This window comes from Erinaceus europaeus, chromosome 6 (genome assembly GCF_950295315.1).
Source record: "Erinaceus europaeus chromosome 6, mEriEur2.1, whole genome shotgun sequence".
Lineage (NCBI taxonomy): Eukaryota > Metazoa > Chordata > Mammalia > Eulipotyphla > Erinaceidae > Erinaceus > Erinaceus europaeus.
The window spans coordinates 13,184,768-13,200,263 of NC_080167.1; the positions used below are offsets into that span (position 1 = coordinate 13,184,768).

The 15,496-nt window shown below is 44.8% G+C and overlaps 1 protein-coding gene across 1 annotated transcript in view; it reads right to left on the bottom strand.

Moving 5' to 3' along the window:
• Positions 1-2,112: 2,112 nt before the first annotated feature.
• The window catches only part of ALDH2 (aldehyde dehydrogenase 2 family member), a 33,225-nt gene continuing 19,841 nt past the window's right edge, over positions 2,113-15,496 (bottom strand). Inside the window, exons 6-13 of the mRNA XM_007528953.3 lie at positions 14,518-14,646; positions 13,974-14,087; positions 11,108-11,210; positions 10,841-11,025; positions 8,373-8,537; positions 6,247-6,404; positions 5,693-5,807; positions 2,113-2,565 (exon numbers count right to left, since the gene is read on the bottom strand). Coding sequence (XP_007529015.1) covers positions 2,533-2,565; positions 5,693-5,807; positions 6,247-6,404; positions 8,373-8,537; positions 10,841-11,025; positions 11,108-11,210; positions 13,974-14,087; positions 14,518-14,646 — 1,002 coding nt within the window. The 3' untranslated portion in view covers positions 2,113-2,532. The remainder of the gene's footprint in view (positions 2,566-5,692; positions 5,808-6,246; positions 6,405-8,372; positions 8,538-10,840; positions 11,026-11,107; positions 11,211-13,973; positions 14,088-14,517; positions 14,647-15,496) is intronic.

Here is a 15,496-nt window from a genome sequence, read left to right on the forward strand (position 1 = left end):
CATGGGTAGAGCATGTCTTACTTTATATGAGGTCCTGGGTTCAAATGCCACTGCTCCATGAGAGCACCAGAAACAGCAACAATAGAAGTTCTGGGTAGTGGGGCAGTACATTCATGCCTATTCTTTCTCTGTGCCTCTTTCTTCCTCTCCCCTCTCTAAGAATGGTAATAAAAAGATTGGGCCAGGGAGTCCATTCAGTTGTATTGTGCATGTGAAGCCCTGAGCTCATTCCCCAGTGCCACATTAAAGAAAGGCTCCAGTAACTGAAAGTACAAATCATTTGAAATGAATAGAGTAACATCGGGTTTCCAAATCAGTCTCGAGGGGGGAGCTGGGTGGTAGCTCACCTCACATATTACCATGTACAAGTAATATGTACATGGTAATACCAAATTCCAGCCTCCAGTCCCCATCTATGTGTGTGGGGGTGGGGTGGGTGGAGGAAAAGATTTATGAATGGTAGACAGTTCTGTGTCTCCCTATCCCACTATGTCTCTCTTCCCCCACATCTCTCTATCAAAAGAAAAAAAAAAAACTCAGAGTTAACCATTAACCATGGATGAGTCTTTCTTGGTTCACACCCCCCATTCTGAGGGTAAGAGCAGGGGGTCTTTTAGTGTCACACACACTAATATTTGTTCAATAAATACCTGAAACAAAAGCAATGTGACATTTAGCCCCCACACCTATGGACATCTAATCTTTGACAAAGGGGCTCAGACTATTAAATAGGGAAAGCAGAGTCTCTTCAACAAATGGTGTTGGAAACAATGGATTGAAACATGCAGAAGAATGAAACTAAATCACTGTATTTCACCAAATACAAAAGTAAATTCCAAGTGGATCAAGGACTTGGATGTTAGACCACAAACTATCAGATCCTTAGAAGAAAATGTTGGGAGAACTCTTTTCCACATAAATTTTAAAGACATCTTCAATGAAACAAATCCAATTACAAAGGAGACTAAGGCAAGTATAAACCTATGGGACTACATCAAATTAAAAAGCTTCTTCACAGCAAAAGAAACCACTACCCAAACCAAGAGACCCCTCACAGAATGGGAGATCTTTACATGCCATACATCAGACAAGAGTTTACTAACCAACATATATAAAGAGCTTGCCAAACTCAACAACAAGACAACAAATAACCCCATCCAAAAATGGGGGGAGGACTTGGACAGAATATTCACCACAGAAGAGATCCAAAAGGCCGAGAAACACATGAAAAAAATGCTCCAAGTCTCTGACTGTCAGAGAAATGCAAATAAAGACAACAAGATACCACTTCACTCGTGTGAGAATGTCATACATCAGAAAAGGTAACAGCAGCAAATGCTGGAGAGGGTGTGGGGTCAAAGGAACCCTCCTACACTGCTGGTGGGAATGTCAATTGGTCCAGCCTCTGTGGAGAACAGTCTGGAGAACTCTCAGAAGGCTAGAAATGGACCTACCCTATGACCCTGCAATTCCTCTCCTGGGGATATATCCTAAGGAACCCAACATATCCATCCAAAAAGATCAGTGTACACATATGTTCTTGGCAGCACAATTTGTAATAGCCAAAACCTGGAAGCAACCCAGGTGTCCAACAACAGATGAGTGGCTGAGCAAGTTGTGGTCTATATACACAATGGAATACTACTCAGCTGTTAAAAATGGTGACTTCACCGTTTTCATCTTGGATGAAACCTTGAAAAAAACCTTGTTGGACCTTGAAAAGATCATGTTGAGTGAAATAAGTCAGAAACAGAAGGATGAATATGGGATGATCTCACTCTCAGGCAGAAGTTGAAAAACAAGATCAGAAAAGAAAACACAAGTAGAACCTGAAATGGAATTGGCATATCGCACCAAAGTAAAAGACTCTGGGGTGGGTGGGTGGTGAGAATACAGGTCCAAGAAGGATTCAGAGGACCTAGTGGGGGTTGTATGTTATATGGGAATCTGGGGAATGTTATGCATGTACAATATACAAACTATTGTACTTACTGTTGAATGTAAAACATTAATTCCCCAATTAAAAAAACAACAACAATGTGACATTCAAACAGAGGCTTCTTGGCAGCATTTTCTTGGTTTACTGCGATGGAGAAAGAACTACCCAAACAGCAAAGGGCAGAATTATTTTTATTGAGTTTTAGCCTCAAATACAAAGTAAGACATTAGCTGTTGCCTCAGTGTTAGTACAATTTTAAACAATGGCTTTTTCTTCTCCGGTAAAGGCAACTTACAGAAGTGTATCAGATGGATGAGACATTTTAACCAGTATTTGAAAAAAAAAAAAAGAAAAAAACACCTCTGAAAACTACTAGTACAGCTGCAATGTGAACGGCTTTACTTATACTCTTCACCCACACCCACCCTATGAATTCAGAATCTGGTACTTTCTTGATCCATTATTTTGTGAGAGATTTTCTCTTCTGAGAATTGAAGTATGCAGGGGCCACTTCTCTTGTTTTTGCTATGAATCTCACTAAACTTTGTCACTGGTTGAACTTTGTCACTATTCAGAGTGGCAGGCCTGGTTCTTTACGAGTTCTTCTGAGGAACTTTGACCGTGACCTGAAAGAAAGAAGCAGAGATACAGAACTGTTACTCCAGTCTGTGGGTGGGAGCTGCTGTCAGCCCAGCAACCCCTAAGGATGAGCAGAAGGGCTTTCCTCACTCAGAACATCTCAAGAGCCAGCTAGTCAGCCCTCGGATCTGACAGGACCACACTCCGCCTCTCTGAGCCCAGTCATCCTGTCATGGGGTGGGAGGTGTATGTGACTGGTATCCAATGGGCAGCAGTCAGGGGTGCTGATCAGCATCCCACTCTGTGCCAGATGGCCTCACCACCAAGAACAATGCAGACCAGACAAGTGCAGAGCCCCAGACTGACACCCATATTTTCCTCCAAAATAAACACAGCAAGGAAAAAGTCATGTGCTAAAGTTTGCAGATGCCTCAGCAGGAAACTCCCAGGTTGAGATGGATTGGGAGTTGGCTCCCAGCTTTTCCCACCTTCAGCAAGAACCGTATCTGTGTATGTGCCTCTTTGCCAGCCTATAAAATGGGTTAATAACTGCATCTTCCTCCCAGGGGCGGGGGGATAGTACATAAGGAAGTCTGACAAGAGACTGGTGCAAAGTGAGCACACAACAGGAGTGAGGTTGAAAGAAGAGATGTTCAACAGTCTATCCCTCTTCTCTTCTCTGGAAAAGCTTTTTTTTTTTCTTTTCTACTAGTATCACGACTTCATTTCCTAAAGCTCTGAGTAGGAGGTCTTTATCCTGAGCACCAAGCACAATGCCTGGCAGTGGGCGCTGCCCCGGGCCCTTCTGCTATCAGCCCTTGCATTTCAGGGTTCTCCCATCATCGAGTCCCACCTCTTCCCATTCTCCCAGCACCTTGCCTCCACAGCCTCCTGAGTATATTGGAAATTTTCCTGTTTACATGAACAGGAAAAGATTTGTTTTATTTAAGTGAGGTTTCCTGGAACATAAGTTATGCCTTAGTCTGCACTCAGATTTAGCACTGTAGTATCAAATAAAGCAGTGGTTCAGAAGGTGGTGCAGCAGATAAAGCATTAAGACTGTCAAGCATGAGGTCCTGAGTTTGATCCCCGCAGCACATGTACCAGAGTGATGTCTGGTTCTTTCTCTCTCTCCTCCTATCTTCCTCATGAATAAATAAATAAAAATCTTTAAAAAACTAAACTAAAATAAAATAAAGCACTGAGAGAGCCTTTTCCCACTGTGCTGCCCCTTCAACATCCTTTCTCCTTGTCCCAGCCTCTCTCCTTGTCTCTCCCTCTCTCCTACCAGCCTCTTTTCCTTGCCTGAACCTGATTCCTTCCCTCCATCTAGCTCCCCCTGGCTGCTTTACTTTTTTTTTTTTAATTCCCAATTCTGCAAAGCTTAGTTTGTCCTATTTCTTTTCTTAATACTTATTTACTTATTCCCTTTTGTTGCCTTTGTTGTTTTCTTTTTTTTAAACATGTTTTTGTCGTTTTTTTAAAAATATTTATTATTTATTTATTCCCTTTTGTTGCCCTTGTTGTCTTATTGTTGTAGTTATTATTGTTGTTGTCGTTGTTGTTGGATAGGACAGAGAGAAATGGAGAGAGGAGGGGAAGACAGAGAGGAGGAGAGAAAGATAGACACCTGCAGACCTGCTTCACCACCTGTGAAGCGACTCCCCTGCAGGTGGGGAGCCGGGGTTCGAACCGGGATCCTTATGCCGGTCCTTGTGCTTTGCGCCACCTGCGCTTAACCCGCTGCGCTACAGCCCGACTCCCTGTTGTTTTCTTGTTGTAGTTGTTGTTATTGTTGATGTTGTTCGTTGTTGGATAGGACAGAGAAAAATGGAGAGAGGAAGAGAAGACAGAAAGGGGGAGAGAAAGACAGACACCTGCAGACCTGCTTCACCGCCTGTGAAGCGACTCCCCTGCAGCTGGGGAGCCGGGACTCGAACTGGGATCCTTCCGTCGGTCCTTGCGCTTTGCACCATGTGCGCTTAACCCACTGTGCTACCGTCCGACTCCCCTATTTCTTTTTTCCTTAAATGTATCACTTGTTAGTATGTTGCTTGTTACTACACTGTTCCTGGGTCAATTACCTTTCTTTTTTTTGTTTTGTTCTGTTTTTTGGGAGAATTGGGGGAGATATGAAGGGAGAGGATGGGAGAGGTAGAGACCCCACAGTATTGCATATACTTGGGCTTGATGCTCGAGAAGATACAAGGCCTACCTATCTCCCAGTATACTATCTTGTTAGCATTTATAAGTAAAGCTATCTAAGTGTCTATATATTTTTAACTGGGTTTATATGGCATATTACTTTGTGTCCTGCCTTTTTACTTTAAGAGATTAGTATTTTCCCTATAAAATATTCTTTAAAAGATTTTTAATTTCATTTAACTTGATAAGACAGAGATAAATTGAAAGAGAAGGGAAACAGAGGAGAAAGAAATAGAGAGATACCTGCAGCCCTACTTTACCACTGGTGAAGGTTTCCCCTTACAGGTAGGGACTTGGAGCTTGAACCTGGGTTCTTGCACGTAGTAGCACATGTACTTAAGCAGGTGTGCCACCACCAGGCCTGTCTATAAAATCTACAGAATAATTTAATGGTTACATAGTATTCATAATTTGTTGGGCATTTATGTTATATCTGATTTTTTTCCATTAGAGATAATGTTGTGGTGAATATGCATGCAAATAGCTTCCTTTGTATTTCTGATTAGCCATTCAAGCTACATTCCTATACTACTGAAATTGCAAATTTGAAGGATTTTATGGCCTTGGATACCAAATTCACTGTAGCCTGATTTTTACTAGAAGCTTTTCCTTGCCACTTCAGCAGCTAGGGCCTTGTGCATGTACAATTTCATCCCTCCAGAGCAGACATTTTTATTTCAGAGAGAGAGGAAAGAGAGAGAGGAAAGAATGAGAGACACACCACAGCTCTGGAGCTTCCCCCAATACCATGGCACTGCCATGTGGTACCTGGTCTACACCTACACTGCACACATGACAAGGTATACCCTCCACCCTGAGTGCTATCTCTCCCACTTCCTTCCTCTCAGGTTTTATAGAACCTGGCATTAAGCCAAGTGGTGGTCAGGTCTCTAATCTTTACCCCCTTTTGTAGCCTCTGTGGTAGAAACACAGACCCTGGCAGAATGCAGATCTGAGGGCCATACTCACAGTTTTTACTTCTGTATAGGCTTGCAGACCATACTCTCCAAGCTCCCGGCAGTTCCCAGACATCTTGTAGCCACCAAATGGTGACTGGGCCCCAAAAACATCATAGCAGTTGACCCTGTAATTTGAAACAAGACTTCAGAAGCAACTCTTGGGGGGATATGTTTCACTTCCCTCGGGTCTCCTATACTGCTGCTCTAGAATTATATTGAGAGTGGGGAGATTGCATAATGGTTAAGCAAAACAGCTTTCATGTTTGAGACTCTGAGGTCCCAGGTTCAATCCATAAGCCAGAGCTGAGTAGTGCCCTGTTTAAAAAAAAAAAAAAAGGCAATTACTTCCTCCCACTGTCACCTGCCAATCTGCTCTGTCTCTATGGAATTATCAATTCTGGACACTTTATACAATATGTGACCTTGGAATCTGGCTTCTCTTATTTAGTGTCATATCATCATGGTTCACCAGGGTGGTGGCATGTGTCAGTACAGTCATGTGTCTGTCCACTAGTGACTGAAGTTTGGGGGAATTCTTGTGAGGGGCTGCTGGGAGGTTCTTACCACACAGTTCCAGCCTGGAGGGCCTGGGACAGATAATTGGCCTTGTCCAAATCCTTTGTGAAGACAGCGGCAGCTAGCCCATACTTGGAGTTGTTGGCTCTCTCAACAACTTCCTCTATGGTTTTGAACTTCAGTATCTGCATCACTGGCCCAAAGATCTGAAGTAAGAGAACAGAATGGAAGTTCTGACAAGACGTGGAACCACCTGCTAACCAGCCTTCACAATGTGGAGCAGAGGAATCCAGATGTGGGAACATACTCCCACACAGACCCTCATGGTCCAGAGACACTACTGCTCCCAAGTTCACTGAAACACAATGGAAAGGAAGCTAATGGGGGCTTTCTAAAAACATCTTGCTTTACACACTGTACCTTAAACCTAGACAGTCCTGCAAGGCATGGGTTACTGGCAAGTTCCATGTAAATACAGTATTAGAATCAAAGCCAGTTATTCAGCTATGTACATACCAGATGTTGAAGAACCACTGGTGAACAAAATCAGGCTTTTGTTCGCAAGAGGGCCCAGCTTTCTCTTGTGCTTTCCTACTCTATTGCCAGAATGAACCATTTGTTCAGAGGGCCTTGGTCCATTTTAGTGGCAAATGAGATTTTAGAAGCCCAGATATGGGAGCAGTAGTGCTTATGACTATTATTGTGACTGCTCTCGGCCCTCAGGAGAGGCACAGGGAGCACCACAACTATCAGGGTCCTCAGAAAAATCAAGTGATTAGAAGGAAACTATTGTGTATGGCTATAGTACCCCAGCTTGTGATCTCAGAAGCTAAGCACAGCTGGGCCCGCTCAGTAGTTGGATAGGAGATATAAGATGTCATCAGAGAAAGATAAGGAGTAGTGGAAGCCCAGAGCTACCTGGTCTGCCTGTGCGGAGAGAAGATGTGTCAAGGAAGGCCCTGGGAGTCGGGCTGTAGCGCAGCGGGTTAAGCGCAGGTGGCGCAAAGCACAAGGATCGGCATAAGGATCCCGGTTCGAGCCCTGGCTCCCCACCTGCAGGGGAGTCGCTTCACAGGCGGTGAAGCAGGTCTGCAGGTGTCTATCTTTCTCTCCTCCTCTCTGTCTTCCCCTCCTCTCTCCATTTCTCTCTGTCCTATCCAACAACGACAACAACAATAATAACTACAACAATAAAACAACAAGGGCAACAAAAGGGAATAAATAAATAAAATTAAATTAAAAAAAAAAAAAGGAAGGCCCTACAAAATTGACAGTTACACTATGCCAGGAGAGAAAGTGGCCAAAGTGAAAGAGTGAGGAGCCTACAGGAGGGAACCAGAGCTCCCTCAAAAGCACACCAGCCACTCTCACACGGTCCCTACAGGAACTAGGACTTCTTGAAGAAGTGGCTCAGTTCAGAATTGGAGAATGTGAAGGCAGAGCTGAGAGAAGACAGCAGGAGCTCATCATAGCAGGGCAATGGCTGTGAGATGGGCATCATGCACCTTCAACTCTGTGAAACAGAGGTTACCTCCCTCTGCCCTGCCAGAAAGTCAACATATGCGATTTCAAAGGGAAGTGGCAGAGTGTACATAATGGCAAAAGAGGCAGCATTCTGATGGACTTTCTCACTCTGCCTTTGTATTTTAATATTATTTCATAGTGAATTGTGTATGAAAGGGGTAGCTTCATAGTACTTTCCTTGCAGAGTGCTGACAGGCTCGGGGCAGAGAACAAGCCCAGGACACTCCCTAGTGTCTGTAGAGACACGGTATAGCTTACGTATTTGTGGAATGAATGAGATATGCTGTGATGCTTCACACTGAATGCTGACGGCAGACCATCAGGGGGCTTTCACCAGGAAGGGAAGCCAGCCCTTTGGCCCAGACCAGTGCCCTGCTAACAGGGAGACCACAGAAAACAATGGGCAAAGCCACTCCTCGACTCCAGGCTCACAGGGATCAGAGCACAGTGGACCCTGAAGTCCCTGAAGTCTATGTCAGAGGAAAGTTCTCCCAGACAGAGGCTGGAAAGGAAGGTGCTGAAATGTATGTTGTAAATAACTGGTCCTAGGCGTAGAGCCAGGATTTGGCCCACAACCAAATGTTAGGTCATGATGTTAAAAACATTGGATGGAACAGCCCACTTCTCCCAAGAGCATTCCCCGTGCTGACCTCCTCCTTTGCAATGGTCATGCCATCTTTCACGTCTCCAAAAACAGTGGGCTGGATGAAGTAGCCTCGGTCTGCAGCAGCTCCTCCCCCACACAACAGTTTTGCCCCCTCCTCCTTCCCAGATTTGATATAGCCAAGGACCTTGTTAAACTGAGTCTCATCCACCTATAGGAAAAGGAGCCAAGAGTTACTATGAGATGCTAGAACCAGACTTATTATTATTAGTGATTTAATATTGATTTACAAAATTACAAGATAACAGGGATACAACTCCACCCATTCCCACCACCAGAGTTTTATATCCCCATTCCCTCCACTGGAAGCTATGACAGTTCTCCTATGGTTGCAGATATGGGTTAATTATTATTTCTACAACTATATTTTCCCACTATTTTTTATGGTCCCATCTTCTCTTCCTTTCCAAGTCACACATACACCTACTACTACATCCAAACGTCTCTCCCATTTTCCTGTTCTCTCTCTTTGGATCCTGATGGAGTTGGAGTTCAGAGCCCTCTGCTCATCGGCCCAGACCTTTCTGAACTTCACAAATGCACGGACCAGCTCTGGTGAAATAGCTCACAAATGATCCACACTCAAATCCAGCCCCCGCTGTACTGAAGGAAGCGTCCAAGCTATGGTTTCTTTCACTCTCTGCCTCTCTGTTCTATCTAAAAAAAGAGAAAAGAGTGAACCCTATGGTAAACTATGAACCATAGTAATAATACCAGTATTGGTTCATCATTGATTAAGATGCTAATAATGGAAATCTAATGGTGAGGTGGGGAGGTTCAAGGGTATAATGGGAACTCTGTACTTTCTGCTCATTTTTTTTTTTTCTATAAACCCAAACTGTTCTCCTTCCAAGTTTAACCAGGCCCTGCTCAGCTTCCAAGTTCAGGTGAGACAGGGTGTGTTCAGTGAGGTATGGCCATAGACTCAGCCTAAATCATCCTAAAAATAATCTGTCAATGAAAAAAAAGCTGCCTCTCAGTACTTAAGCTTGGGGTGTAGACACTCTCAGGATGATGAGACCCACATGGGCCTGGAAGTGGACTCAGGGGCCTGTGGGTGTTGTAACAGTATCCCCGACCCTTGGACCCATCTCCTCTGAGAGAGGGCGGCTGAAGGAGGCCAGTGCAGGGCTTGTGCAGAGTCAGCCCAGGACAGGCCAGATTTAAGGGCAGTGCTGAGAAAGGAATCGAGGGAATGGTGGTGAGAGGCTCTACTGTTCCTATGAGCATCAGTGACTATGGGCACCCTCCTCTGACCGAGCTGTGCTATACTGACCACTATGGATGTTGCACACTTTACAAATTGCAGGTCTGGGGTAGTCGCACCTTGAGCAAGTCTGCCAGCACCATTTTCCCAATAGCTCAAATGATGGCTAGTACTTCTAACAATAAAGTGGGGTTTTTTGTTTGTTTTCTTAAATATTTTACTTTTACTTATGGGGGGGGCACTCCAGAGAGAGAGAGAGAGGCACTCCAGAACATCACTTCAGTACATTCAGGCATGCAAGTTCAGCGTTCTACCAATTGAGCTATTTTCCAAGGTAAAAAAACTTTCCTTGGAGCACTATTAGGTATGTACATTTTTTGAGACATAATATTGCACACTTAAGACTACAGCATAATGTAATCATAGTTTTTCCTTTTTTTGTACACTAGGGATTTGTACTTGTATGATTCTGCAACTCTCAGTAGACCCCTTTTCTTCTTCTTCTTTTTTTTAATTTAAGATAGAAAAGGGAAGACAGTGAAAGAAATGATACCATAGCACCTATTGTGTGTGGTGCTCCAGTGTGGTTCTACGGGCTTTAAGCCAGGTCTTTGCGTATGGCAAAGTATGCACTTTACTAGGTGAGCTATCTCCTGACCCCTAAATATAACTCTTCCATGCACAGGGAAGCCAGCATGTTTATGACTTGCTTTACTACAGTGTTCACTTTACTGCAGTGATCTGGAAATGAACCTGCAATATGCAATATCTTTGCATTGGACATGTATAGTTTTATTGACTAAAATGCTAAAATAAAATTTTTTAATCAAATAGGTCAGGAGAGTATAGAGTATAAAGTCTCTCCACCTGCAATGGCCCTCCGCCTCTACTCCCCAGAGATAACTATGTTAACAAGTGTGCCCTTTAGCAGGTGGGGTTTTATAGCTGGCCAAGGCCCAGGAAGCACACATTCCCTTTTGTCCAGACACTCCTAATATTTATTATGTATGTGTCATTGACAAAATGTTGATTTCCACTGCATAGTCGCCCTGAGAGTTAGGAAGGGCAGGTGTTACGGATGAGAGGATGGGGGTTCAGAGATGGTGTTCGACCTCCCAGGGACAAGCAGTTAGAATGTGGCAGAGTTTCAACTTAAATTCCAGTCTGCCTGACTCACGTCTGAGGCCCTTTATTGCTTCTCCATGCGGGCTCTGGACACACAGACTCACCTACAGCTGCAGGCTTACCTGTGGCCCCTGTTCAGTCTGGCTGTCAAAGGGGTTCCCAACCACCCGAGACTTGGCCCGGGCAACACTCCGCTCTACAAACTCGTTGTAAACATCCTCCTGCACAAAGGTGCGGGAGCCAGCACAGCAGCACTGGCCCTGGTTGAAGAACAAGGCGAAGTGGGCCTGCTCCACAGCCCAGTCCACTGAGGAGGCAGAAAGGCAGCCATGAGACATGCACACGTCTGGCCAGGGGCAGCCTCCCCAAGGCCACTCTCAAGCACTTACTGTCAGCATCCGACATGATGATGTTGGGGCTCTTCCCTCCCAGCTCCAGAGTAACTCTCTTAAGGTTACTGCTCCCTGCAGCAACCTGGATTAGGCTGCCAACCTGCAGGGAAGCACAAACAGAAGCTTTCAGTGTCTATGGTAGGGGAAGCCAGTGGAACTAAATGCTGTTGCATATACAGAGCAGAGGAGCCCACAACTGCAAGGAGTAGCCAGATTAGAAGAGACTTGGAGAGAGCTGGCAAGGCAGCCTAATGGTTCTGTAAAAGACTCATGCCTGAGGCTCAAGGGTCCCAGGTTCAATCCCCAGCATCATCATAAGCCAGAACTGAGCAGTGCTCTAGTCTCTCTCATTCTCTCTTCACCTCTCTTTCATTAAAAATTAATTAATTAGTTAATTAAAGAGACTTGGAGAAATTTACCAGGTCTGTCCACCATTCATCCACTGTGTTATATCCCCCTGAATGGCCAGAATGACAATGACAACAACCACACCAGCAGTCACCACTGTGTGGTTTCTACATATTGAGCACCGGACACTGTGCTAAATGTTTTATGCATATTAAATACAGTTTTCACAATGATCTGAGGTAGGGGTGACTCAGCCTTCAACTGGAGGCTCTGAAGTCAAGTGTTTTGGCCAGAGTCATACAGATGGTAAATGCAGAGTTGAAATTCATATTCAGGCACATGAGACTAGCACAGATCAGATCTGCTATTCTGTCTAATGCCCATGTTTTTAGTGTCTCTGCCCACAACACACAGCACAAAGATGGGGTACCGCTCACCTTGCTATCCTACAGCCTGATATAAAGCTGTCCCTGAACTTTTTTTTTTTGGTCTCCAGGGTTATTGCTGGGGCTCGGTGCCTGCACTGAGAATCCACTGCTCCTAGAGGCCATTTTTTTTCCTTTTGTTGCCCTTGTTGTTTATCATTGTTGTTATTGCTGTCATTGTTGTTGGATAGGAAAGAGAAAAATCAAGAGAGGAGGACAAAGAGAGAGGGGGAGAAAAAGATAAGACACCTTCAGACTTGTTTCACTGCCTGTGAAGCAACTCCCCTGCAGGTGGGAAGCTGGGGTCTTGAACTAGTATTCTTAGGCTAGTCCTTGTGCTTGTGCTATGTGCCCTTAACAGCTGCGCTACCGCCCGGCCCCCTGAACATGTTTTTTTAAAACTAATTTCTTCTTCTTTTCTTCTTATTATTTTTCTTTACTAGAACACTGCTCAGTTCTGCCTTATGGTGGTGCTAGAGACTGATCCTGCAACTTCAGAGCCTCAGGCATGAAAGTCTTTGAATAACTATTATGCTATCTCCCCAGCCTGTAATTTATTTATTAATATGAAAAGAGAAGAAAGAACCAGAGTATCATTCTGGCATATGTCATGCCAGGAGTTGAACTTAGGACTTTATATTGAGAGTCTAATACTCTGGCTATTGTAGCACCTCCCAGTATTTATTTTTTGAATGAACACATGTATTTCAGTGAAGAAACCACCTCTGTGAGACTCATTGCCTCTAAAGGCATCATTTGGCAGTGACTGAGCAAAGGAAGGAACTGGACCAAGTCACCCTGGCCACCCTTCTGCTATCATTGCATGTAAACTGGATGTTTGAAGGCATCTTCACTCGAGTAGACACATAATGTCCTTCCCTTTAACCAGGGTACCTTCTCTGAATACATGTCATGATGCTTTCAAGAGTTCAAGGGTGGGGGAAAGTGGCCTCTTCAAAAGAAATCTGTCTCTGCTTTTAAGGATATATACATTCCCTTTTGTTGCCCTTGTTTTATCATTGTGGTTATTATTGTTGTTGTTATTGCTGTCGTTGTTGGATAGGATAGAGAGAAATTGAGAGAAGAGGAGAGACAGAGAGAGGGAGAGAAAGATAGACACCTGCAGACCTGCTTCACTGCTTGTGAAGCGACCCCCCTGCAGGTGGGGAGCCGGGGGCTCAAACTGGTATCCTTATGCCAGTCCTTGCGCTTGGCACCATGTGCACTTAACCCACTATGCTACTACCCGATCCCCTTAAGGATAGATTGATGGAGCACCAGGCACCTCACTCACTCACTCACTCACTCACTCACTCACTCACTCACTCACTCACTCACTTTCTTCTACCAGGCTAGACATTTGCTGAACTCATCATGAACTTTCACTCACTCCTCCCAACCTTGTGAATGAAGTTAGGATCTCCATTTTACAAGTGGAGGAACAGAGGCTTCAAAAGACTAAGGCTCAGTCACCAGGAATCTTGTTTTCATAGCATTAATGAAAGGGAAGCAAATCTAGAAAACACCAGAGGAATCCAGGCATGGTTTCGATTATCCAAAAGAGAAGAGGGAAAAAAGAATGACATTTGGAAGCAATGATAGGTGTAGGAATGAATTAGAAAGGAATTAGAAAGGAAGTGAAGGGGGAGTTGGGCAGTAGTGCAGCGGGTTAAGCGCACATGGCGCAAAGTGCAAGGACCGGCTGAAGAATCCCGGTTCCAGCCCCCGGCTCCCCACCTGCAGGGGAGTCGCTTCACAAGTGGTAAAGCAGGTCTGCAGGTGTCTATCTTTCTCTCCTACTCTCTGTCTTCCCCATCTCTCTCCATTTCTCTCTGTCCTATCAAACAACGACAACAGCAATAACAACAACAAAAATAACTACAACAACAAGAGCAACAAAAGGGAAAATAAATAAATATTTTTTAAAAAAGGAAGTGAAGGGAGGGTCATTGAAAAAATGGGGGGAATAGATAGATATAGATATATAGTTATAGAATCAGCCATAAATATAATATCCTAGAGGCTAATCTCCATGACATCATCCTTGCAGTCCAATATGCCTCAAACTTCAGGTTTCAGATACTCCTCACCTCAGTGGAGCCTGTGAAGGCCACTTTGTCCACATCCATGTGAGAGGCGATGGCAGCACCAGCTGTGGGGCCAAATCCAGGGATGATATTGACCACGCCTGGGGGAAAGCCAGCCTGCAGGCAAGCAGAGAGAGGCATGAGGAGTCAATCTTGTGCCCCAAGGGGCTGGGCAGGGGAAAACAGCTTCTCAGAAGAGCTAAGGCAGTCTTCCAGGAAGCAGGTGAGCAGAAGCCAGTTTAAGGGATGCTATTCAGTAGCTCCAAACAGTACAATGTTTGTACAACTTTCCTGGAGTTCCTGCCCCTCCCCTGTGGCATTTACTTAGGATGACTTTCATTCTTCAAAGGAAGGATTACAAAAAATCCCATAGAGAAAGATGGGAATGAGGGCCACTTTGGCTGAAGTATGGTGGTGCAGAGGCTTAGGGGAGGGGGGCTTAGTCCCTGTTCTAGAAACCCACACATATATGTGCCCCTTCCCCAATTCTTTTAGAGCAAGTCTATACAAGGTTCATTTGAGGTCAAGTCAGAAATAAGCCACACACCTCCTTAATCAAGTTGGCCACATAGAGGGCAGTAAGTGGAGTCTGCTCGGCCATCTTCATCACTACCACGTTTCCAGTTGCCAATGCTGGGCCCAGTTTCCATGCTTGCATCAGCAGCGGGAAGTTCCACTGCAACAAAGAACAGCCACTCCCAAAATCCGAGCCAAGAGCCACACCAGACAGTAGAAAGCAGCTCCCCAGAGAGAAGCAGCAACACTGAGTTCTCTGAACCCCTGTCTCCTCCACCTCAACTCCACTGTAGGTTTAAGACTGATGGAAGAGGCAGGTGGTTGATAAGAGTGTTGACTCACAGGGGCCGGGCAGTAGCACAGCGGGTTAAGCGCACATGGTGCAAAGCGAAAGGACTGGTGTAAAGAACCCGGTCCGAGCCCCCATCTCCCCACCGGCAGGTGGGGGCGCTTCACGAGTAGTGACGCAGGTCTGCAGGTGTCTTATCTTTCTCTCCCCCCATCTTCCTCTCCTCTCTCGATTTCTGTCTGTCCTATCTAACAACAATGACATCAATAACAATAATAATAACCACAACAACAATAAAACAACAAGGGAAACAAAAGGGAAAAAAATAGCCTCCAGGAGCAGTGGATTCGTAGTGCAGGCACTGAGCCCCAGCAATAATCCTGGAGGCAAAAAAAAAAAAAGAAGAAGAAGAAAAGAAAACTGACTCACATTCAGTAGTGCTTTTTATGTAACAGATTCCATGTTCAACCATCACCTTCAATCCTCCCTTTTGCCCTAAGAGAGCTACTAAAGTCACTTTCACTTTTCAGAGAAAAGGAAGCGGGCATAGAGGGTTAAGTGACCTACCTAAAATCATAGTGTACAAGTAGCAGGACTGGGACTTGAACCCACATTGGCTATGTCAATGCTCATAATGTCAACCACTAACCGGGCAGCCTTTGAACATCACCCCAGAGATCCCAACCTTTGCAATAAGACTGTCCCTATATTGTGCATCTCA